General features: G+C 48.7%; 1 protein-coding gene and 1 long non-coding RNA gene across 3 annotated transcripts in view; both read right to left on the minus strand.

The window, feature by feature from the left end:
* Positions 1-5,786: 5,786 nt before the first annotated feature.
* LOC139795491 (uncharacterized) lies at positions 5,787-7,014 on the minus strand. Its single transcript, XR_011725514.1, has 2 exons — positions 6,803-7,014; positions 5,787-6,390 (listed from the first exon to the last, which is right to left on the minus strand). It is a non-coding gene; the product is annotated as an uncharacterized lncRNA (long non-coding RNA).
* Positions 7,015-14,924: 7,910 nt separating this feature from the next.
* Positions 14,925-24,836, minus strand: part of MDGA1 (MAM domain containing glycosylphosphatidylinositol anchor 1) — a 142,064-nt gene continuing 132,152 nt past the window's right edge. For both annotated transcript variants that reach the window (XM_071739355.1, XM_071739354.1), the window contains exons 16-18: positions 17,841-17,971; positions 16,807-16,915; positions 14,925-15,482 (exon numbers count right to left, since the gene is read on the minus strand). In XM_071739355.1, the coding sequence (XP_071595456.1) occupies positions 15,391-15,482; positions 16,807-16,915; positions 17,841-17,971 (332 nt within the window). In that variant the 3' untranslated portion in view covers positions 14,925-15,390. The remainder of the gene's footprint in view (positions 15,483-16,806; positions 16,916-17,840; positions 17,972-24,836) is intronic.

The raw sequence follows: 24,836 nt of genomic DNA on the forward strand, positions 1-24,836 counted from the left end.
GAGGCCACACCTCAAGTTTTGGGTCCCCAACTACTAGAAGGATGTCTAGGTGCTGGACCTTGTCCAGAGAAGGGCAAAAAATCTGGTGAAGGGTTTAGAGCACGAGCCTTGTGAGGAAAGACTGAGGGAACTGGGGTTGTTTAGTCTGGAGAAGAGGAGGCTGAGGGGAGACCTTATTGCTTTCTACAACTACCTGAAAGGAGGCTGTTGTGAGATGGGTATTGATCTCTTCTTCCAATTAACACATGATAGAACAAGAGGAAATGGCATCAAGTTGTGCCAGGGGAGGTTTAGGTTGGATATTAGGAAAAAGTTTTTCAATGAAAGGGTTGTCAGGCACTGGAACAGGCTGTCCAGGGAAGTGGTGGAGTCACCGTTTCTGAAGGTATTTAAAAGATGTATAGATGTGGTGCTTAGGGACATGGTTTAGTGGTGGACTTGGTGGTGCTAAGTTGGACTTGATGATTTCAAAGGTCTTTTCCAACCTAAATGATTCCATGAGGTGCTCTGCAGCTGCAAATTGGCTCTCACAGGGTGGTGCCTGCAAAGGCACTCAGCATGTCAGCTCCCCGCTCCAGCTTTCAGGCCCTGCACAGTCACCTTCAGAGCCTCACAGCTCTTGTATCTTTTATGTGCCCAGGTCCTTGGGTTGACATTCATCCAACAACAACCTGTAAAAGATCACCTGCCTTTATCTCTACCTTCTCTGGTGGGAAGGTGTGGGGAGGCATATATGCATGTGGGGGGAGCTGGTGTTTTACCACTATGGTGCAGAGGAAGAACACCTACATCCATGTGGAGAAGCAACCCTTCCACCCTGCTGCAGGAGGCTGATGGTGGCTTCCATCAAAAGGTAATAGAAGCTGTCTTATGAAAAGTGAAAGGAAAGGCTTGTCCAGAGGTCTTCTTCAGGAAAGGCATCTCCTCTTGGGGAGGGGAGCAAGGAATAGGTTTGCTCTGAAGAGACTCTCTGGACTGCACCAGGACACACCACGTGCTGAGTCTGAATGGCGTCTGGTTATGATCCCCAGGGGAGGGCAGCATGATTCAGGCTCAGTTATTAAGACCATAAATCATGGAGACAGTCACGAGGAAGGCTGATGAGGTGGATGCATGCAGCCAGGGTGCTGGGAGGGAAAGGCAGTGGGCATGGCACACACACAGCTTCTCCACATTGCGTTATTTTAGGAATTTTTCATTTTTACAGCAGTGCTGTCTGTTTTCTCAGAAGAAGGGACCAAATGATTTTGGGCTTTCTCTGATTTTCTGAAGATCCAGGCATGAATTACAAGTCACTCCCTATCAAGATCAAAGGGTGGGAAGTGGGGGTGAAACAGCATTGGCAAGGGGTGCAGGGCAAGAGCAACAGGGCTGGGGTGAGGAACTGAAATACCACAAGGAGACTGTTTGGGGTCAGGGAATGGGACAGGACTAGGGGTGGCAATGTTTTCATTGCCAGGAGGGAGAAGCAGGAGGCAATTTTAGGTGATGGGGGGATGTCACTCCCTAGCACTGCCTGCAGGGGAAGATGTATCTGTTTGAGATAGCTGGGACTGAGCTGTGCAAAGCCAGGAGAGCTGCAGCCCTTCATCCTGGGCAGACCACGCAGAGCTGCTGGATTCTCTGCTGTCTGGTTTGTTCCAGCACCCAAGCCCTGCAGTTTGTGGTCAGCTCTGGTAACTGTGCTGTGCTGTAGATGTGCCTGAGTATCAATCACAGATCCATACCCAGGTGCAGGTGTCCAAGCCTCCTGCATCTCCTTATGAACCTTCGTCTCTTCTAGTTAGCTGCTGGGGTCTTTTGGAATTTTATGGGCTGAGGAGAGGCAGTCACTCAGAGCTGTGCAGGCAGTGTGCTTGGTGACTGCTCAGGGACAGACAATTGCCTGTCTCTGGCTTGGCTTTGGCTTTGCTCAGAGCATCAGGTAGAGCTGGAGCTGTGCAGGAGACATCACAAGCTTCAGGCACAGCTCAAGTGCTCCAGCGGGGTGCAGGACTCAGGCTTCCTGCAAAACCTTTTTAGGTTTAGAAGAGGCTGAGTCTTGTGAGTATAAATCTCAGAGATCAAATGGGAGCAAAAATCCATGGGCAGATGTATAGCTGACATCAGCCCAGGGTTATCACTGACAGAAAAGGGCTGGGGGAGGGAGTCAAGGACAGTCAGGACCCTGATAGGGATGGATGTGTGGCAGGTATAAGGGACTGCACAATGAAAGAATATAACTGTGTGGAGAAAGGCAGCTGGAGGGAGGTGCCCCCTCCATCACCAAATACCCAAACATGATCTAATCCAACACATCTTCCCCTGCACACAGAGCTGAGGGTCAAGACTTTCCCAGCCAGACTCATGGCCCTGCTCTACTCTGGGGCTCACATGAGCTGATGGGTTGCTATTGTGGTAGGCTGTAGCTGCAGTCTGTATCTCTAAATCTTCTCTGCTTTTTAGGTCACTTCGTTCTGCTTATAAATCCTGGCCTTGTCACACAAGCCCATAGATCTTCCTCTCCCATCAGCACCATTTATTTTTTTTTCCTCTGGTCTTGTTAAAATAACAGGATCAGAATGTTTAAAATCCAGATTGTTGCGTTTTCTGCAGTTTTGGCTCATAATAAGTATTCTCTTCCTCTCTGGGAAACTGCCACAGACTCATGGCCAGACAGGACTGCTTGGGAACTTGAGCAGAGAGAGAAAAAAGATCTAAAGGATATTCTGAAATGATTTCCCACTCAGCTCTCACATGTATGCACAGTCCCGTGCATGTGTGTATCATACCCAGTGCAGCCTTCCCTGCCTTTACACATGCACCTCCTTGAAGGTGCCCTGCACCTGCCTTTGCTGAGGCACAACCTTGCACAGATCAGAGCTGCATCTCCTCCCTCCATTCCTTACCCCCATATCCATCTCCTGATACCTGGCAAGGAACCACACAAGCTGTTCCTATCCTCCCCTTGCCAATCATGGTTGTTCACCCAAACCTGGTCCCTCCCATCCCATCTCCGTGCTCTGTGGCTTTCCACGCTCCCCAGAAGCACCTCCTCAGCCATATCTTTACCCAGTTGTGATCCTCAAGCCTTCCTCCAAGATGCTGCTGGCTCCCCACCTGGAAGAGCATCACCTCTCCTCTGCTGCCTGCTCAGGGAGGACGAGAGACAATGAGAGTTGAATTCAAATGTTGACACATCAGGAAATAGCCTGTGCTAAGCACCAGGTACCAGGGCAGCCCTGCAGGGATCATGAGCATGCCAACAAATCATGTGTGATGGTGCAAAGCCAGTGCTCCTCTGCTCAGCCAGCCTGCAGCCCACTCAAGAGCAGTCAAGCATCCCTCTGTATCTGCATTACAGTCTTCTCCTTAATGACCACACAACAAGTGTTTCTGCAGGTTTCATGTGAGGGGCTCTCCTCACTTGGGCATGCAGTCAATACTCCTTTTGATTTTCATCACTCAGTGTCTGGCTCCTGGCTTTATTTATTGCACAGCATCAAATCACCGAGTCAAAGACAAAAATGGCCTGCTCCCTCGTGGCCTTTTTGGTGGGCATTCCTAGTGACCAAGTTTAAAAAACATTAGTATTGCTTCTACTGTTGGAGGTGATATTGCTGTCCTGCAGTGCACACAGGAGGGGCTGAGCTGTAGCAACTGTACAATCAATAATAGTACAGAGCACCTTGCACAAACAGCCTGGACCTCAGTCTAGTTTCTGATCTGCCAGCACATCCTCTTCTCCCTCAGGGAAGAATTGCAATACAGAGATCAAGAATATATTAGTGTGTAGGTTGTGAGAATGACCACAGATGGGGTATAAGGAATAGACACAAACTAAAGAGTAAAATCTGGGTTATCAGAGGTAATTCTCAATGGTGGTGCCTGGTTTGAGCGAGCCATAGCCCATTTTTTTAGACTATGTATGCTGACAACACACTGAAAAATGTGTTTCTGCAAAGCAGACACTAGTCTTGGCATATCCATAGTGTTGGCATATTCCATATAGGTGGAATTAACAACTAGTCACAAAAATACAAAGTGACAGAAAAAAAGATCAGTGACTGGAGCAAACTCCAGCTCTCTGTGTGATATTTAACAACCTTCCTTCTCTGACTGTTCCTCCTGCCTCATCTATCCTACAGACTGTGCAAGAAATGAATCCAGGCTCCTGGGAATCCCAGCTGCTTTCCTGCCCAGCCCCTGCCCAGCCTCGGAGCTCTTCTGATGTGTATGTGCTGAAGGAGGAAGGACTTGAGGACTGTGTCTCAACATATTCATGACAAGGGTGAGCTGAATGGTACGAAGTTCAACAAGACCAAGTGCAGGGTCCTACACTTTGGCCACAATAACCCCATGCAGCACAACAGACTGGGGAAATATGGCTGGAGAGCAGCCCAGCAGAGAGGGACCTGGGAGTAGTGGTTGACAACCAGTTGAACATGAGCCAGCAGTGTGCCCAGGTGGCCCAGAAGGCTGATGTGGTTTGTTAGGTCATAGGCTGGACTTGATGATCTCAGAGGTCTTTTCCAGTCTCAATAATTTTATGATTCTGTGATCTGTGAATTTGTGCAGGAGCAACAGAGATGTGCATGCATATATACACATAAATATATGTATGCTGCATACATATATTTGTTTAACAGTACTTCCCACCTTTAAGATCTGAAGCTCCACAGTAATTCCACTACCCAGCTCCCTCCTGCCTCCCATCTAAAGCAGTTATTTTTCATTATGTGACAGAAGAAAGAGAGCATTTACTAGGTGTGATTACTTTCCCCTGAAGGAATCAGCCATCCTCGTTGCCACTGGATTTCACAACTGCTTGCTGTGAGAGAAGGACAAGAGGCAGAAATACTGGGTCAGCTTGGAGGACACTTTTGCATTGCTTTGAGCCCTTTCCCAAGCTTTCCCCAGGCAGCCCAAGATGCCACTGACTCAGCATCGTTAACACCAGCAGAAGCAGAGTACAGCTGTAGGTTGTGTGACCCACTGGCCCAGAGTCAGGGCTCTGTGGAGCTTCAGCCAACAGCTGCAGCTTGTTGCATGTAGCACAAAACTATGTTTGCTGCTCAGATCCAGTTCTCATCCAGTGCTGGTAAGAGGCAATTTTTCCTTAGGCCCTTGCTGAGTAGCCCTGCAGATCTCACTGCACAGAGAAGACACCTTCATCCAAGAACATCTTAGCCATCACGTTGACTATGGCTGGCACTGCCCATTTCCTGACAGGTCTGTGGAGTAGCTGGACTCATGCTGCAGACCGTGGGTTGGAGAGGAGGGCCTGGACAAGGGGACCCAGTGCCACACTAACATCCCACCACTGCCACTTGTTCAACACCTGCTGCTGCTCCATCTCCTGTCCTTGCAGGGGAACTCAAGAGCAGGGACAGAAGAGGATCACCTTTGCTTAGCAGTAGCAGAAACCAGCAACCTTCTATAGCTGCAAGCCTGGGGTGGGAAGGAGAAGTTTGGTAAAGAGGTTTGCCAGCAGTGCTGGGCAAGGGCACACCAGGGAAGGGCTCTGAGCCACCCACCCCATGCTCCCTTCACAAGGCTCACTAAGTGCCCCAAGCCTGCCTGTGACATGTGCTTATGCACAGCCACCATGGTTGAGTTCAAGCCAAAATGAGAAGCCCTCCTCAGGAACCTGACCAGATGTTTTGGAAAGACCCAAGGGTGAGACACTCTCATGTACCTCACTGTTAGGCACAATACCAGCTCCTCCTTGCCCAGCCACTGGGAGCTGCAGTGGCTGCAGCTCCTCATCCCAGCCCCAGCACAGAGGGACACACAGGCTCACCCTCTTGAGTACTGCAGCTTTATTTGCATGAAACAATCCACGTTGAGAGTCTATAGGTTACATGGTGGGTGCGTCAGGGTTGGGGGGTGGGGTGGATGAGGCAACACTTACAAAACATCTCACCCTGTTTAAAAGGTTCAGTTCAGTCCCTTTGTGTTTTGTGCTTTTAACGTTGTGGACAGCTTGGTATCATGGTAGCAAGAGGGTCCTAGCTCCACTTCATGACAGTGATGGCACCTTATGGGATGTGGAGCAGGAAGGGACAAGACGTAGTGGTGATGAGGGGGGTGGGTAGAGAAGAGGACTCTGTCCCAGGGACCCCACCCAGGAGACTGATGGAAAAAGAAAGAAGACACCAGAGGACCCCCTTATCCTCCACAGTATCCCCAGATACACACAGTCTGTGTGTAGCTCCTTTCTGGGGCGGAGACTTTCTACTGGCCTTGGTGACCTGGAAGCATGAGGGTGTCATGGTCTGGATCCCAGTGAAGTGGCTCACCATTGGGCCTGAGCTGGTTCTCCCTGCTCCTCGCAAGCTGAGGTTGGGATTTTGGTGTGATCCTCTTCTGTGGGATCCATTGATGAAGTCTGCTGCTGATCTCTCCAGGCTGGAAACAAAACACTTGGTGAGGATAAGTACAGAGTGGCCAAAGGCAGGAGATGCCACAGTTGCTTCCCCATGAGACAGTTGTATGTTGGGTGACAGTCACCTTTCTCCACTCTGTGTTGTGATACAGGCAGGATAGTTCTGGTTGAGAAAAAAGACCAAAGCAAAACCATGTTGACAACAAATTTTCCATCCCATCTAGAGATTAGAGATCATCTCCAGGCTGTTGGGCAAGGACTGTGACCAAAACCACAGAGAAGAGCCATGTATCTGTAGCATCCACAGCTTTTGGGGAATGTCCTGAGAGATGAATGCATGTTGTGAAGCCCACTGCGTTGAGATGGTAAATCCCAAGAACTGGGAAAACAGATCAACATCATCCATTTGAAAGCACTGACACTAAGCCACTTTACCTGGTGTGGATGCCACCAGTAACATCAGTCAAGCACTGAGGAGCTGAAGCTGGACAGCACAGAAGGACAAACATCAAGGGTTGATGAGAGGAAAAGGTCACCTCCAGCAAACTCTGAGTCTTCTTCTTCCGGGATGTTATATATCAGGACCTCCAGGAAACAACCAAATAAATGCACATGAAAGCCCCTTTGGTCCCAGTCTCTTGACACCTTCCCCCATCTGAATTTTCCTGAATTTTCCTGAATTTTCCCAGGGAAACCTCCAGTGCTCACACATCCCTTGATGCTCAGCCTCTGTGTGGTACCTGCTGCCACCCATACAAAAGACCTAAAATACTGACCCCAGTCAATTCTTATGGAATTTCAAAGAAACAAAAAAACTGTTTTTCTCCTCCCTCCACAATTCAGGCACTGTCTGAACTGACCATGCTGCCATGGCCTCTCCTGGCTATTATACTTGTAGCTGGTTCTTGAGACCCAGTGGGACAAGACATACCAAATGCCTCCACCTTGAAGGGTGCTCAGAGTGAGGACAGTGGGAGAAGGGAATGGTGGGGGATGGCCACCATTGCTGCCTCCAAAAGAGGCTTTCAAGTCCTGTTTCCTCCCTGTTGCACTGCTGGCAGTTGTAACACCTTGGTTTCCATCTCTGATCCCTTTACAAGCTGCCAAAATAAACACCTCACCAGCATCCGACATACACAGTGCAAATAACACCTGGAGGGAGTTTCATCTCAGTGCTGCATTATAGATCACAGTTACCAAATGAAAACCAGTGGTGTCTGACTGCAGAGGCTGCCATGCAGACAGGGAAATGGAGCTGCACTCACTTTTAGCTGGTTTGGGCTCAGCCCATGCCCTGAGCAGCTCTAAGACCCCAGGGCGAAAGAATCACTCACAGTGGCTGAGCAGGACTGCTGACACCTGGTATGTTCCAGCTCCTACCCAGGGCCTGCATTTGATTAGCTAGTGATCTGAGGCACACCATAGTTTTGCAAGTTTTGCATGTGTAGGAGTAACTCCCCATGATAACAGCTTGGTTTTACACAACTGAAAGCCACATTGCTGCCTGAACATTAGGACAGGAGCCCAGCTCCCTCAGCCCAAGCAGATGCTCCATTGGATAGCAGCAGCAGCAGCAGGACTGGTGCTCTCATCTTCCCACTGGCTGGTAGACAGGACATATGCATGTGCAGGGTGGTAGGGCAGCCAGGTACCCTTCACTTGGCTCAATGCTCCAGGCAAGAACCTGGCTGTTACAACATAAATCACAGACACTGCTGTGAACTTCGGGGCCCGGCACTGCTGGGCGTACCAGCCCCGTGTGAGGGCTGTCCAGCTTCCCCTGTGTTATGCTGGGTTGAGGCCAACCTGGGAGTAAAAATCCCACTGTAAGCCAAGAATTCAGAGCCAAACCCCCTTTAGGATAACAGTTAGTGGAAGCACAAAATCTTGCCTCCTTCCATGGGAGCAAAATGTTTATAGGTCATCCAAAATCCATATGAAAATTGGTGTTTACCTCAGACTTTCACAGCTCTCTACAAAGCTATCTGTTCACCCGGCTCTGCCTTTTTAAGAGCTGCCAGCAGAGACGTCTTTCCCCTTCCCATGTTCTGTGCCCCCTGCTGGAAAACCTTGACCACGAAAGGCAGCAAAGCAAAAGGCAGAGCTTGTGTGCTGCGACCCGAGTGCTGCACCTCCCTTTGCAGCGTCCCCAAGAGATTTTTGAGTGGGCACAGCGAGCTGCTTGGCTTCTTCACGCACAGATGTGCTGAGGCTCTGGAGCTGGATCGGCAGATTTCACTGGCACGGGCTGGGAAAGCTGGCCTCAGGGCTTTTATTTAGTCTCCCACTCAGCATCTGAGCAGCTGCAGGTCACAGACCACTGCCTGACACCAGTGACATGAAGGGCAATGCAGCATGGAACTCATCTTTTCTCTCTCCTTTTCAAGAGGAATATGCTCTGTCCCATCCTCTCAGCCAACCATGGGGCTGTTGCAAGGCCTCTTTTGTCCTGAGGAAGCCAGGATATAACATGGTTCTCTGATGAAGCCAACACATGCCCCAAAGTGCTCCTGTCTTCCCACTCCATCACCACCTCTCAGGCAGCCCTGCCATCCCCTCAGGCTCTGGGGGGGCAAGATGGAGGAGGTGGCAGAGCAGATCCAGGTGATATGGGGTGTAACAAGTGCCAGAGGCAGTTATCAGTGGGACCCAGCCCCCCCTTTCCCTGCAATGGACACGCATGGACACACTGAGACTCACTAAATTTATGTTGGACCCTGGATCTCTTGCACCTTTTGAGGAAGGATGCTTTCTGGCAAGGCAACTAAGCACGGACCTCATGCCCAACCCAGGGTCTAGATGTCAGGCACACAGTTTTTTCAGCCAAAATGGAGTGGGATGGCACTGCTCTTCCACAGGCAAGAGGTGTCCTTGAAACTACAGCTCCCTGCAGGCTGCATTGCTTTGCTCTGGAAAGGCAGATTGGGTGAACGTGTCCCTGGATGAAGGTGTTCAGCAATACTCCTTAGGATGTCTGAGGCCTCTAGGGCACAAGTAGCTGTCTCTGGTTTGATGTCATCATACCAGGCTGCAAGTAGCCACCAGAAGACCCCAGAATCACCCCATGGTGGGCTAGGTCATTGCAGATGGTGAGCCAAATTAGCATGTGTCTTACTACCAAGAGAATACTGAAAAAATATATACATATATATACACACGTATATACCACAGCTATCATTTGGTATGCTGAGTGCACTGGGGCAATTCAGCTCCCTGCTGGAAACCACCAGCCGCCAGTTATTACCATGGAGTGTAAATTGAGTCCTGTTAAAATGCAATTTTGAGAGCTCTTCAGTACTTGTTTTTCTGCAAATGCCTTTTGTCTGCATTAAATGACTTTCCAGGCTGAGTGGGATGAGTAGTTAACAGTAGGGCCAAAGCAAATATAGATGGTGGCAACATCTGGCTTCCCCTGCAGCCTCCACGGGGTCCTACTGCTGCACACTTGGTGTCCCTGCAAAGAGGGGTGCACTCTCTTTGAGGACAGCCTGGAAAAGACAAACCCCCTGGGGCAGCTTAGCAAAAAGAAGGACTAAAACTGGTCTCTGCCAAAGCCAGGAGAATGAGAGAGCCTCTCTTATGCACAGGAGATACTCATACTCACAATGCAACATTTTGTCCCTAACAAAAAGCAGGGTTCTGCTCTCCAGATGCAATCCTGGGTATCACTTGGTGCTGTGGTACGGTGTCCCATCACACCCAGTATATAGAGGTGCAGAGCCCATGGTGATTTGCCTCTCTGTGCCCACTCTTCAGCTGTCCAAAGGTACCCAAGAGGCAAAGGGGTGCTGCGGCATTTCCAGAGAAGGATGGATATATCTGCATGGTTCTGACAGATGAAGGGGACTGAAATGGCAACACCCTGAAGCAGCAAGTCCCTGAGCTCTCTGCTTTAAGGCAAAAGTTTGTCTTGTTGAGAGGGGTGAGATAACACCATTTACTCCATCTAGAGAGGGAAAATGCTCTGGCTTCTCTGCCTTTCACTGCCTGGGCCAGGTGGTGTACCTCAGGGCATTGTGAAGGAGCCCTGGCTATTCCCACAGGTAAAAGTCCCTGCCTCAGCCTCACAGAGAGATAGAAGGGAGCAGGACTTGCTCCTGCCAGTGCCTGGCACAGGGACCACTTCATACTGGAGACAAGGCTCAGGGTGCTGCTTGATGCTCTCGCTGACTGCTTCTCCCAGGCTGAGAAATGCAGGGCACCAACCCAAAAGCAGGGTGCTTTCCTTGGCACAGAGTAATAGGGATGAGCTGAGGAGGAGGAATCCAGACCCTGCTCTCCCTTTGGTACAAAAGCATTTTCACATCGTTCTGGAGTAGCGCACCCACAGGGTTTCGTGTAGAAAAAAATTAAATTCTCATATTTTGAATAGCAGCAGGGAATAAAATACAATTTGTAGCACCTTTACCACACTCATTCATATATCCATAAATTATTTTTGCAAGAAATTTACCAGCCTAAACATCTGAAACACCCCCCCCTACTTTTTCCCTGATTGCTGCCCTGTTTCCTCCCAGTAGAAAGCTCCTTCCCAGAAGGGCTCCGTGTTGCTGCTGTGACAGCTGCTCTCCAGGCAGCACGCTGGCACAGCTCTGCTGGGCAGCTCTGCATGCATGCCAATCACAGCCCTTCACTTGAGAAGTTTCCCAACAGTTCCTGCACTATGCAAAGTTTTTCATATAGATGAAACACTTTTTCACTCCTGGGCAGCTGGGAAGAGCCGCGCTCAGGCGTTCCAAATTACTTAACTCCACATCAAATGAAACATATTAGCTCCATGGCTTTCCAGTGGTTGATCTATGTGGAAGAAAAATAGTCTATTACTGTTACCAGCCAGAATTGCTTTTCAGAACACACGGCAGGAATGGATGTTCATATAGTTAAAAGCCATGGATTAAAATCCTGTTGATGACCTGTTAACGGGACTCGCACTGAACTGTGGAAAATTATAATAAAAAAGTGTATTTTTCAGAATACAATGAATGACTACAAAAAGAGGTTTAAAATGAAAGTTTCTTTGTAAGCCTCACTTGTAACTACATGGTAGCATTCACTGCTTCTAATATCTACAACTTATACCCAGGAGCCTGCACACTCACGTATTTTCTGCTTTATACCCTGAAAAAAAAGAAAAAGAAATTGAGTATATATCGGCTAACACCCACACAGCATTGTTCCTAATGTATTTCTACAACTACCAAGCAGAGGTCTCCTTGTAAATAAAAGCAGTCTCTTAAATTTATATTGCACTCTTCCTCTGCAGGGACTTCCATACCATGTACAGGAATAATCTCCACCATCACTGAAATGCAGCCACTGCTGGAGTGGAAAAAAGCAGCTCCTTAATAGGCACGGAGCAACATAAAGAATCAGGAAGAGAAACATAATGTTTGGACTGCAGCAGATATTCAAGGAGACAGACTGTAATTAAAGTTAAGGACTGTAATTTAGCCAGAACACTGTAAAAACTGTGAAGGGATCTTTAACTGCAAGGGGTAAGGAGCATGGCTTCCTATCTCACCTGGATGTGTTACCACCACAAGGAGAATTGTCCCCTCAGTCATAGGGTAGTAAACCACAAATATCAAATACCAAATACCACTGCCCTCAGAGATGAGGGGCACTGACTCCCAACCCCACCACTGCACAGCTTCTCATCCCTGCTGCTAAAGTGCCTCCTTCCCCTGCTACACTGTCTCAGTACCTCTGCCAGGGAGATGAGATCCTTCCTTTCATCCTTGGTACTTCTGATGAGTTGAGGCACTTGGGTTAATGACTTTTCCCCAAACTCACCACCAGCTGCATTGCAGCCAGAGGTAAAGAAGCAGAGGTCTAAGGAGGAAGGGGCTCCCTGAGACTTGGACTGAAGCAGATGCGCCCATTCCTGACAGAAGGAGAAGGAGAAGGCTTCACCTCTGGCTTGAATGAATTGCTTGCTTTGCCCTGAACCCACTGCCACCAATGGGCTTCTCGACACCCGTGCAGTGGCTCAGCTTGGTGAGGCACTTACATCCATGTTTGCAGGAGTTAGCAGGAGGGCACAGACACCCTCCTTTCCACTGTTCCTTTCTAAAAATATGGTGACACTTGCCTCACGGATAATGCTTTGTCCATGATCCTGAACCTTCAGGCTGCATCTCCCCAGCCCCACAGCACCTCTGCTGCCCACCAAACCTCACCAAAACATGCTTGTGCAACTCTGGCTAAGCAGCCACAAGGGCCTCAGAGCCCAGAAGGTGAGATGGTTGCCTGTCTCTTACCAATGGGGAAATGCTTCTGTCTCCACCTTCTGCCCAGCAGAAAACCTGTGGAACCAGCAACATAGCACAAATGTTTTGTTGCTGAAGGTCAGATGAAGCACTCAAGGGCCTCTGGAAAGCACAGCCTTGCTCCTAGGAGCAAAAGTGGACTCTTATCAGGAGTGGGGTGATGACTTCTAGTCTCCAACAAGCATGGAGGAAAGGAAGAGCACAGGGCTGAAAGAACTCAGCTAAAAGATAATGGTGGCACTGGATGCCCATAAAAATGGCAACAGACAGCAAGAAGCAGAATTGCTGTTGGCACCCACAGTGTTCCACAACACTACCTGGCTCTGGGAGACAGCCCCAGGTCTCCTGGTGAAATATCACTGTGATCAAGGTCTGGGCTCTGGAGGGAGGACTACAGGCAGAGAAGACACAGTTCTCATTTTTGGAAGTGGAGAAAAAAAACAGGAGCAAGGGAGACCTGTATCATCATCTCTCACTGACTTGTGACACCTCCTATGAAGGAGGTCCCCTGGTCCCTCAACGCTGATGTCCTTTCTCTCTCTCATACTGGCTGGGGAACATGAGTGTAGACAAATGCCCTTCCAGGAGCTAGAGAGTGATTCCAGACTTCAAACTGGATCTCTTGGGAGTTAAATAAGAGCTTTGCCCCTCTGCCAGTGAAGGGAATGAGGCACCAGCTGTTGCTGGAAGCTGAGCAATGCAGGAGGCAGATAATAAATTCAGGTGATTTTAGACAAACAGAGCTGTCTCAGAGCAGCTCATGTATTAATCAAGAATGGGTAAGGAGCCATGGGTACTGGGGACTCCTGAGACAGAGCTATCTCATTGTACACCTCTGGTGCTCCAGATAGGAGGTTTGGATAAGGTGCCCCTTAGAGGGAAACTTCCCACTTAATCGAACTGCCAGAGCATGGGCTAGTAGACCTCAGCTGCCAGTCCTGTGGGGCTAACCCTGCCCTGTGCAGGAAGATAAGTCATGCCCAGAGCTGCTTCAGTTGCAGCAAGGCCATCAAAGCTCCCACTTGGCCAGTGCAGGGCAGACTCTTCTCCTGGGGATTCGCCTGGAACAGAGAGCTCCCACCTTGAGGTCTGGCCAGAGCTGCTGCAGCTCTGCAGCAGAGAGAGACACCAGCTTCACCCTTCCATGATACCAGCAGGAAAAAGGTGAGTTACTCCCATCCCTGTTCCCCTGTTCCCCACTGGCAAAACAAAGCCACAGTTCAGCACAAGCCCCTCTTTTGGGTCAAGCTTCCGGCCTCCATCCTTCTTGGGGCACTTTCATGCCTGCCCCCCCTTTCAGCCCCTCTGCTCACAACTTCAGTGGAAGTTGTGTGCCTGGGAGACTGCATGTGCTGACAGAACTCAGCCACCTCTCCCCGAGCAGTGATGCTGTTTCCACACATCACCCACTCTGCAGGTAACACACTGTGCACACTAAAAGGCCTCAGGAGCTGAGAGGGTAGGACTGGAGCTGCCTGAACTGCTGGCCCAGGAGCTGGGTCATGGGCATGAGACCCCACTGTCTGGCTGAAGAACATTGAAAACACCTGATTCCCCCCATAAACCAAAAAGCTTGAGGCAGGGGAAGTTAAGCAGTGCAATAAAAGACAAAAATAAATAGGTGAATGAGAGACAGAGAAACAAGCCTGGGCTTAGGGCTGAGGTGACTGTCATCCCAGCATTCACACAGGGGGAAGCCAATGTGCAGCTGCTCCCCCCTTCCCATTCCATCTCATCTCATCTCATCTCATCCTGTCCCACCCCATCCCTCCCCCCACAGAGACACCTTTCTGTCATCAGCTCAGACCTGCTCTCACAGTTACTCCACCCAGCAAGTGTGCTGAGAGAGATATAAAGAGATGCTCAGAGGCCAACGTTGCAGCCAGGTCCAGCTGGGACTTCTCTACCACTCAGTGTGGTCCATATGATGGGTCCATTCCAGCTCCATCTTCTTCAGGCTGGCATGTGAGAAGCATAAAGCAGTGGGGAAAAGGCCAAAGAAAACCACACAGGGGACAATTAAATACATGAGAGCCTGGAAGATGAAGATGGATTGATGGATGGATGGATGGATGGATAGATATACTGAAACACATGCAATGTGAACAAGGTGCTCTGGCCACCAGCACGTGGGGTGACCGCTGTCCCATGGTTGAGGCTGGAGTTACTCCAGGCAGCTGCAGCCAGTGCAGGGCAGCCCCAGCCACTGGGAAAATATGGGGAGACAAGGGGAGTACTGTGGTACATCATCCACTAGGCTGCGGGCTCTGCAGTAAAGAAGGTACCTGTTCTGGTAGAAATTTGTGCTTTAATATATTTTTGTTTGTTTGTTTTAAAACAAGTTCCCACTTCCCTGAGGAAGCCCTGTCCGACATTCCCAAGGAAAAATGGGGGTGGTTTTTCCCTCCTTCATTTGCTCTTCACATTTCTTCATTCCAGTTTTATCTTTCATTCCTACTTTTCTGTGTGTTTCTGTTTCTTTCCTTCCTCTCTCTCTCTCTCACTCTCCCTTCTCTCGTGCACGTGCTTGTAAAAAAAATTGTCTTTATTTTTAAATTTTTCTAGACATTACGACTTCCTCAAGGAGTGCTCCAGTTCTGAACCAGATCCCTTTGCGTGGTCATGCCTGTCAGTCTTTGGTAACATATGGACACTTTGGTGTGCCAGTGAGGAGGGGAGGAAGAGGAGCAGAGGTGGCTGAGTAGGAAAGGAGCAGGAATGTCTTGGTCCGAAGACAGGAGCGCTCGCTTGCCATCATCTGAGCAGCACGTAAAGGAAGAAAGTCAATGGGCCAGAAAGACAAGGGCTGTGCAGGGCTGGGACACCACTTCCTGGAAGAGCAACCGCTGCCACCCGAAAAGAGAGAAAAAGAGAGAAGAAGAGTTAGTGATGGGACAGATCCAGGCCTCATCAAACAAGTCACCAGTGCTCACCCTCTCCTCCCACCCCAAACCACGAAGCAGCTCCCAGATATACTGGAAGCTCTTTGTAATCGTCGCTGGATATTCTGAAGGCTTCCCAAAATTATTTCTTTTCCAACTTGGGAGAAAAATTTGGATCTTAGTTATTTTTGTAATGCAACCCTCCTTTCTTCCATAGAACACTGAACTTGAGTAAAACAAAGGATTCTCCTTGTGTTTTGGTTTGGCCATCCTAGGCTGAAACAGACCTTTAACTGTACCTGAAATTTTGAAATTTTAAGGTGTTCTGACTTTCTGATGTTTTGCTTCCCCCTTCACCTTTGGCATTAAGAAAATGGCTGAAAGTGACTCTTCCTCAGCAAAGTTTTTTTGCCTTCAAAAATAAGTAAGACAAATTGAACCTTGCTCACAAGTGCCTGTCTGCCTCTGCTTTGCTAACTCTGAACATCTGCTCTCTTGCCCCCCTGTGGCATGTTACCAGGGACAAAGGGGGGCTGAGGCACAAGGCACACCACTGATTCCTGATTCCCACCCAAGGACTAATTGCTGTGTACTGCTTATGCACCTGGCTGTGGCTTCAACTCATAGTGCACCTTAAAGAGAGTGAGACTGTCTCCATTTCTGCAACGCTGGCACCAGAATGATGTGGATAAACTGGAAAGGGACTGGTGGGATTTAGCCCAAGCACTCAGAATTTGGAGAAAGGTGATTTCCAGCCCAGGTAGCTTGGTTCCACCCTGCATGTGCAATACCCTGCCTGGCTGTGCCTCTGCTCGGAGGATAATGAGAAGAAGTCCAGCCCTCCCTGCCTCCAGGCCCCAAAAGACAGATTCTTTCTCTTGGAAAAGGACTGACTTAATGCTGCAGAGGCAATTAAAAGCTGCAGAATCTTTCCCTTCCCAAAGCTCCCATACCAGGAAATGAGATATTGGAGATGACTTTAGCTGCTTGGGGATGACACCTCCAACCCATCATACTGGTGCATACTGGTCCTAAGCATACTGGTGTTTGGCAACACAGTCCCTACAGGATCTGGTTGTTCCTCTGTGCTCTTGCTAACTCACAACAGTAAAGAACAAATTCTAGGGTCTGATAGTCCCTCTGCTGACTTCTGCTGATGGAGTCAGCCACCTTGTTGAGTCCCACCAACATGTCAATGTGCTCTGAAATCAGCTGTGCATCCCTAACACATGCATTCATATATGCTTTCCCACTGACTTGTTTTCTCCTGAGGCATGCAGACACTCACCCTTATTTGGTCCAATTGGCTTCCTTGGACAGTCCCCCTTTTTCAGAGTGACATCGTCGATGGCAATGTCCCCCTCATAGCTTGTTCCCCGGACACCTTCAAAGATGATCTGCAAGCAGAGCAGGGGATAGAGCCCAGTGTGAGGCTGCAGTTGTGGAGGACCCTTCCCACGCTGTGGAGCTCTGCAGAAGTGAGCAGGACACAGTCCAGATCTTAACAGGTCCCTCAGATTCTTTACTGTTTCTCCAGTACTCACAGGATCTGGGGAGCTGGACCCCACTGCTCAGAGGACCAATCCCTCTGTGCTGAGTGTCTGCAGAATAACACATGAGCATATCCTGCACCAACCAACCAATGAACCAATGCTGAACAGCATTCACAAGAGTAACTAAATTCTTATATAGTATTTTCAAGTACCTAAAAGCACCCTGGGCATTTTTCCACACTGCCAAAATGTACCTGCCTGCACAGACCCAGCTCTCAGAAACAAGCCTACCACAGCAAAGCAACATGTTGGGCAAAACCATCAGCAATAAAACATCCAGCAACAAAGCAGTCCACTTCCTGGGTATGGATAATGACTGGATGAGCAGATACTAAGTGCCCAGACCATATCCTCAAGCTCTCCTAAAGTCCTTAACCAGGGGGACAGTGGGGGTGGGCTCTTGCAGAACATGCTAGCAGAAATCTCTAACACTCAGTCACCTTACACCAACAGGTCAGCTCAACAGGCCCAGGTGCTCAACACCAAGAGACTTGTCACACAGACCTGGTACCAGAAGGAGCTCTTTGACAATCTGTTTCCAGACATGCAGTAATCAGAAAATTTATAGTCTGACACTGATGTTGGCACATAATGACCCTGGATGGCTCCAGAGAGGAGTTGATTTGCCTTCTGTGCATCCACCAGGCTCTTGCCTTGCCCCGGTGACGCTGGGGGCCCTGTGCCACAGAGGCAGATATCTGCTGGGAAGTCTCCTACAGCCCACAGCATGGACAGGACAGGTGGCTCCTTGGCTGTGGACCTGACTTACCTGGAAGGGTCCAGGTGGGTTGATGGGCACATGTGCTTGCTGCCACATGTTCCCTCTGTTGCCACTGAGTGACCAGACTTGGGTGTCGATGGCTCTCTTGTTCCGCACACGGACCAGCAAGTTCAAGGAGCCTGCAAGAGAAAAACCTTGACTGCTGGGCTGGCCCCAGGCATAGCTCTGGGGCTCTGCCTCAAGCCATGGCCCTATGCTCCAGCTGGCCCAGGGACAGCCTGCAGAGCCTCAGCAGGAACCTCTGGAGGGACCCAGTTTTCTCCAAGGTTGACAGGTAAGTCCCACTGGCCATCTGGGCTATCCAAGGAAGGACACAGACCCAGATGAAGACAGAGAGAACAGGACGAGGAAAACAGTCTGAGCACAGCTCAGATGGCACAAGAAGGTGGCAGAAATGCTAACTGCAAGGGACCTTCAGAGGCATCTGATTCAACCTCTTGCTTGAAGCTGTCTCCAGCTCTACATGAAGGCAGAACAGCTTTGCCTGAGTCTTGAAATCCCCCAAGGAAATCTACATTTCCTAATGCCCAATATGAATGCCCAGCACTACCAGCTGTGGCCATTGTTCCCTATTAAATTGTCTAATAGGACTGATATTTGCTCCATTATCTTTGAAACTGCCCTTCAAAGAGCTGGGGGGGCAAGGGCTAACAGCAGCCTCCTCTTGGACACACTTCTGCTCCTGGTGGACTTCAAGTTCTTTCAAACAAAGCAATTCCCAAAAGATTTTGTCTGCCACTAAACAAAAACCAAAGCTAACAAGTCTCTTGTAGGTGTTTCCAGTTCTTGCTTTGAAAACAGTGTCACAGCCCCTATCCTCAACCCCTAAATTAAACCATCTCAGTTAGTCTTCCTGAAGCCCCTTTTTAGTAAAATCCCTCAGCTGACTTTTTTCCCTTGTTTTGCTTCAGTGAAAAAACATTTTTAAATATTCACTCAGGGTTGACCTGCAACACTTTCTTTCTCTTTTTTTTTTTTTTCAATTCAGCTGGGAATAAAAAATCAATTACAACTCCAGTCACAGTGTTGCTCTTCAATGTTTCTGGTCTCCATACACAGACATATTACACCTGAGAGCAGAGAAGCAAAAATAACCCTTACTCATATGTCCCTAGTCACTCTTGTGCTATGGGATGCTGTATTCCCAGCCGGGTATGCCCTTCTGAGGGGTCAGCAGTGGGAGATCAGGGAAAGAGATAAGGGAAAGAGACTTTCCTATATTAACTTCCTCCTGCGTGATCCCCTGAAATTAATTCTTGGCACATCAACCTTGGGAGCACTGTGTGAAGGACAGGGACCTGAAAGTATCCCCGTCAAGAGCCTCACTGTCAGAAAGCGAGAGATCCATCACAGGGAGTTCAAAGATGCATAATAAGGATGATGAACTGTTTAGATTCTGAGTGGCTGACTTACAAGAAAAGGTTAAAAGAATGAAATATGTGTATAATTTAGTGAACTGAGGCCAGCAGGGCATGTTATTGCCTTTAACCATTCAGTAGTGTTAGCACTAAGGCTAGCTGAGAAAACTAGAGGAAGGACTGATGGGACAGGGAGAGCATATCCAGTTCCCTGGTGGTGCCCAGATTGGGATACACACCACAACCCAAGACAAAGAGTGAAATAACTTGTTTCTTTCTGTTTTGTGACCAATTGGCAATATACAACCTTGGGGAGACAGAGGGCTCTTCCTCCTGGAAACACAGGGCGAAGGACAAGAGAAGTCACTATGGGAGCCTCCAGCAGAACCAGCTTTGAGCTGCTGGTTTCTTGGTGCACTCCCTGCCCTCAGGAGATTCCTGTGAGGGGAAGTCTTTCTAAGAAGGATTCCTCATGGAGGCCTTTGGCCAAACTGATGGCCCACACATGAAACCCCACATATCAACAGGAGTGTGTTCAGAGCAGCTAATTACAGACACCAGAGCTGGTTGAGTGAGGGATTCAGAGTGAATGAAGAACAAATATGAAGCTGCTAGCAGGCCAGGATTAAAAATAACTGATGTGTCTTCTACCCTCATTTGGGGACTTGCTGTTAGGATCTGCTGTACAAAAGCATGGCTGAGCAGCAAGCACTGGGACAAATCAGGCAGCAAATGAACTTTGATGCCCTAGGAAAAAAGTGAAGGCAAGACAGAAAGAGACCCAGAGAAGCATCTGGAATGCAAATTAGTGCCCCCAAAGCACTGGCTGTGAATGCCTGGCCTAAACCCAAACCAAGCCTGAGCATATCATGCCTGACAGCAATCTGTCCTTGCAGCATCAGGAAAAGAGTTTCAGTCTTTTTGCCCCCGAATTCCCTGACAAAACAATACTGAATATGAGCAAGCATTCTCCAAATGGTTTGCAACTGGAAAGGAAACTCATTTACCTGCCCACAATATGCAGTGTGTCACCACCACTGTCTAAACATGGAAAACTGAAGGTCCAAACAGCCACACACCATTCCGAGGACTATCTTAGAAATCAGAGTTGTCAAGGGGACTCAGATCTCACAGCCCTACCCACAGTCCCTCCTAAGTTACAGACCCTCCCTGAGGCTGGAAAAGAAACACACCACCTTCCTTCCCCACTAATGCTGTTTCTGGGAGTGTGCTTCTGGCACATGGCATGGCAGAGGCTCCAGAACTTCAAAATAAACAGGGATGAAGCCTCAACCTCACCTCAACTGGGTCCACAGCGTGGTAGATGTTAAAGATCGTTTGGGTCTTCTACATTGTTCCCTTCTACCATGCCACAGGCTGCCAGTCAAGTTTAAGGGCTTGTAGCCTGTGATGGAGGAACTTGAAAATGAACTTTCAGATCTGAGCTCCAGGCAGAGACATAAAACGTTGCAGTCCTGGACTACAGACAGCTCCAAGTCATCTTTCCAATTGCTCAGAGCTTCTTTATGTCCATTTTTCAGTCTCAACCCAAAAGCCACTGTGTGATGGAACAAGTGCTGCAGGGCTTTGTATTTTCCAAAGGGACAGCTTTGGGTTCAGCCCACTGCTTTAAAATCAAATGCTGTTCCAGGATCCTACTTACAGTCATTAAAATCAGTAGACTAAGTCTCAGGCTAAAAATGGAGGTGGAGACTATATAGACATTGACATCTGTAGTTCCTGACCTCTGGTGAATTTGCACTTGCCTACACCCACCTCCATGAAACCTACCAATACCCATGTCACATCTTATTAACTGTATTCACTCTCTGTGTAGCTTTCACCATGTCATACAAGTTCAGCCCAAACCAGCCACCAGATGTTTGTAAGGTCCCTCTCCTAGAGCACTGACTACACACACAAATCCTTTGCAGGAGGTGGACAATGCATGATCCACACATGTGTGAGGGATCTTATCAGCAGTGAACTGACTTGACATGTGATCCCTAGCAAATGGCTTTTACCTGCTTTTGTCTGCTGACATGATACAACGGTGACAATCAAGAAGGATAACAACCCTCAATCACTTACAGGGAAACTCAGAACTTAATAAACATTTTACAAGACCTAAGCAAGAAGACACAAAGGGAACAGAAGTGTCTGAGCCCTGTATTTCCAGTGGTCACAAGCTGAAGAAGAACCGAAGCAAGATCTCCTCTCCAACCCACATACCTCCATCAGTGGAGACATGAAAGGTCCATCTGGGATGTTCTCCAGCACCAGCTGTTGCAGCCACCCCTTTTGCTTGGTTTTGTACTACAACCATGCCTACTTTCCTCTAACAGAGACCAAAGCCAGCTGGCCAGTTTTGTTACCTATTTCTGTCACTGTCGCCCCTTCCCTACCTCCCCCATCAGATGTGTCTGACACTTCCTAAGGGCAGCTGCTGGTGAGGCACACCCAAAGACAGGACGTCTATCTCCTGCTAAATCTCTCCAGCTGACAAACACAAGAGAAATCTCAGAACACAAGCAATCCCATTGTTACCTCTGTCCATACAAGGCAATCTTCGCATTTGTCTTGTAATCTGTATTATTCCTTCTTCCCAATCAAAAGGGAGAATAAAGGCCAGTGACAAGTGATGAGGAATCAATTACAAGGAGAGCAGGCTGTACCTTCTGCTGGCTGCCTTTAAGACCAGAGCTGGCATTTCAAAAGAGTGGCACTCACACAAAAGAGCACCAGCTGGGCTGCCAGATAGAGAAGCCCAAGGGATGCCTTTAAATGTTACTTTCTCAAAACATGAAAAGGTCTTCTCTCAGTTTCCATGGGATGGGGACTTCACTGTTGCACTGAATAGCAGTGTAGATCCAGAAAAAGCAGCACAGGCAGCACTGGGAGGGAGGCAGGGTCTGCAAGGGCAGGAACATGGGTATCAAAAGCTCTCTGTGAGGCAGTGGGGTGGGGAAAGGCTGAGGCACAGCTCAGTTTACACAGCTTGCATGGAAGGTGGGCAGCCAGAGTGGCTAGAAAGCAAAGGGACGATGATGCTTCAGGCTGAAAGAGGGGACGTTGTGCCAAATGCAGCAGAGCTCTGTGGGATGGGCACAGAAGGGTGTTAGGATCCACAAACAGGAGCTGGGTTGGCCGCAGGCTTGCACACAGCCTGGTCTCACTGCAGCTCCCTGCTGCACTCCTGCAGGATCCCTGGTCTAGCATGGGCAATCTCAGGAGGTCAGCTCTCCAGGACAAATCCTGTCTCCAGCTCATTTAGGTTTGGCATCCAACTGGGAATCCGGCACTGAAAGCCCCCATGGAAATTCCCATGGCATTTCAGCTGCAGGAAAGATAAGAGTTAGATAAGAAGAAGCTGAATCATGGCAAGAGATGCCCAGTGGATGCAAAGAGATACACGGTGTGGATAGGACTCAGACCTTGCATAACCTGGAGGACTCACCTGCAGACCCCCTGTGAGGGCTAAAACCAGGTCAGAGGGAAAAGAGCTTTTTACCTTTCTAAAAGAGGCTCTGAGCACCTTCTTAAGTGTGGCTTAGTCTTAACACCACTGCTCATGAACTAAAAGCCCAGAGCTTAGTGCAGACAAATCCCAGGAGCGAACGACAGTCCCCAGAAAGAATCTGTTACTGTTCATAATCCCTGCAACAAGCACAGGTCTCTCTCCCTCTCTCATTTAAATTATGTTAATGAACAGTAGTCAGTGCCAGGCTGGTAGGCTCAGTTACAGTGTTGTGGGGGAATGTTAGTGCTCCAAGAGCTAGAAAGCACAGGGTGGAAAAATAACTGTGGCACAGAGAGAGACAGAGAAATAACATCAGCTGGTATTCATAATTTCTAGGAATTTAAGTTGTCTTCATTCCATGAGAGGATGTAATTACTCTTTCACAGTCTCAAATGACGCTTCATACATTAACATATGTGGAGCAAGACAATTAAAATCTTTTGGCTGCTTTCCACTCCTGATTGCAGAGAACTTCATAGGTGATCTCAGCTTGGTGTGCAGGGTCACCTGTGTCCAGTCACAGGGTCCTTGCATGGAACCCTTTCTGCAGCCACAGCTTCAGAAACTTCAGAGTGGGAGGGTTCAGAGAGCTCATCAACAGTGGGAAAACAGAGTCTTGGTCAGAGTTTGGAAAGAACCACTATCTTGCCTCCACTCACAAGGCATCCCCAGTGACCCTAGAGAGGCACCAAACACGTTCAGTGCTGTGCTGTAGGTTGGCTGAATGCTATGGGACACTCTCTGCTTCACTACAGTAGGGAAACTGTAGTGATAGGGATCAGGGAAATAAAATCCTCCAGTTTCTGGCTAATGCTGGGACTTTCTGGAGATATAAACAGCAATATGATAAGTTTTGATTGACAATGTTTCCCCTATAGCAAAATTACCTGTGTGTGGCTATGGGGAATTTTCTCGGGATTTTACTGTGGATTTAAAAAAAATCAAACAAACAAACACATTTCCACCTCTGACCTCCTAAACTACCATCAAATGAGGGTGGGCTTGACACATTATCCCCTGACATTGCAAAGTTAGTTGCAAAATTGATCTATGATCCATTGCTACCTGACCTGTCTGGCGTGCATATGAATTTGGGGCTGAAGGTAATGGCCCAGCAAAGAAGCAACAATACTGTACTCTGTACTGTAAAATAGGCAAAGGGGACATGTGGCTGGACTCTTTAGCTGGGGGGAATGTGTTGGGTCAGGGAAGCTGGGGCATGCAGGCTATGGGTTAAAGGGCAATGGTAGAGTCATATCTGCCTTGTGATGAGGACTGTGAGTGCTAAGGGGGCAATGGCAGGAGGCTACAGCTACAGCTCCTTCTCTCCAGCACATCCCCACCTGTCTGTGTATACAGAGAGCAGATGGTGATATGGCAGGAGCAGACTTGCAGTGGAGCTATGCTTGAGCTCCTTTGCTCATTTGATCCATGGTCTAATTAGAAAAAGTGTTGGCACAGAAAGATGAATGATACAAGACTTCTATCTTTGATGCTGTGTGTATGGAACAAAATCCTGACACCCCTTTGCATGTCAAATTCCCTCAGAGAATGTGCCAGTAGCAGACTTTCTGTGCATGGACAACAGGATGTGGTTTAAGGAATTCAAAGCAGGGAGGAGAAAAATCTCCATGCTCCATAACATTAAATTTATGCTATCTCAGAAAAACAAAAGCCCATCCAACATGCAGTCAGAGAGAGTAGAGGGAGAGTTCAGAGGCTAGCATTTAAAATACAAGAATTGGGAGTTCTTAGGCTTTTTGCCAACTTGATCTCTGTTTCACTGTAGGCTCTTGCTCAATCACATCCCTTTCCCATACTCAAACATTTTGCTCTGCCCCTGTGTGCCAGCCCACCACATCACTGTGCTGAACAGCACCTGCCCATGGCCAGCACAGGGGTCACTGTGGCAATTCACAGGAGATCTGACAACAGGACCAGGCTAGGAGCTGGTTCTCTGCTGCCTCTAACCTGCTGTGCCATGGTCTTGCTTGTCTTCAGTCCAGATCCTCAGCCTAATAGTGACCAGGTCCTCAGTTTCCACACACATCCTGGAGACCTCCTGCCCTCTGTAGGCAGGGGGAGGCAGGCAGGCAGGATGCTGCT

The sequence above is a fragment of the Heliangelus exortis genome, chromosome 3, assembly GCF_036169615.1.
Source record: "Heliangelus exortis chromosome 3, bHelExo1.hap1, whole genome shotgun sequence".
NCBI lineage: Eukaryota > Metazoa > Chordata > Aves > Apodiformes > Trochilidae > Heliangelus > Heliangelus exortis.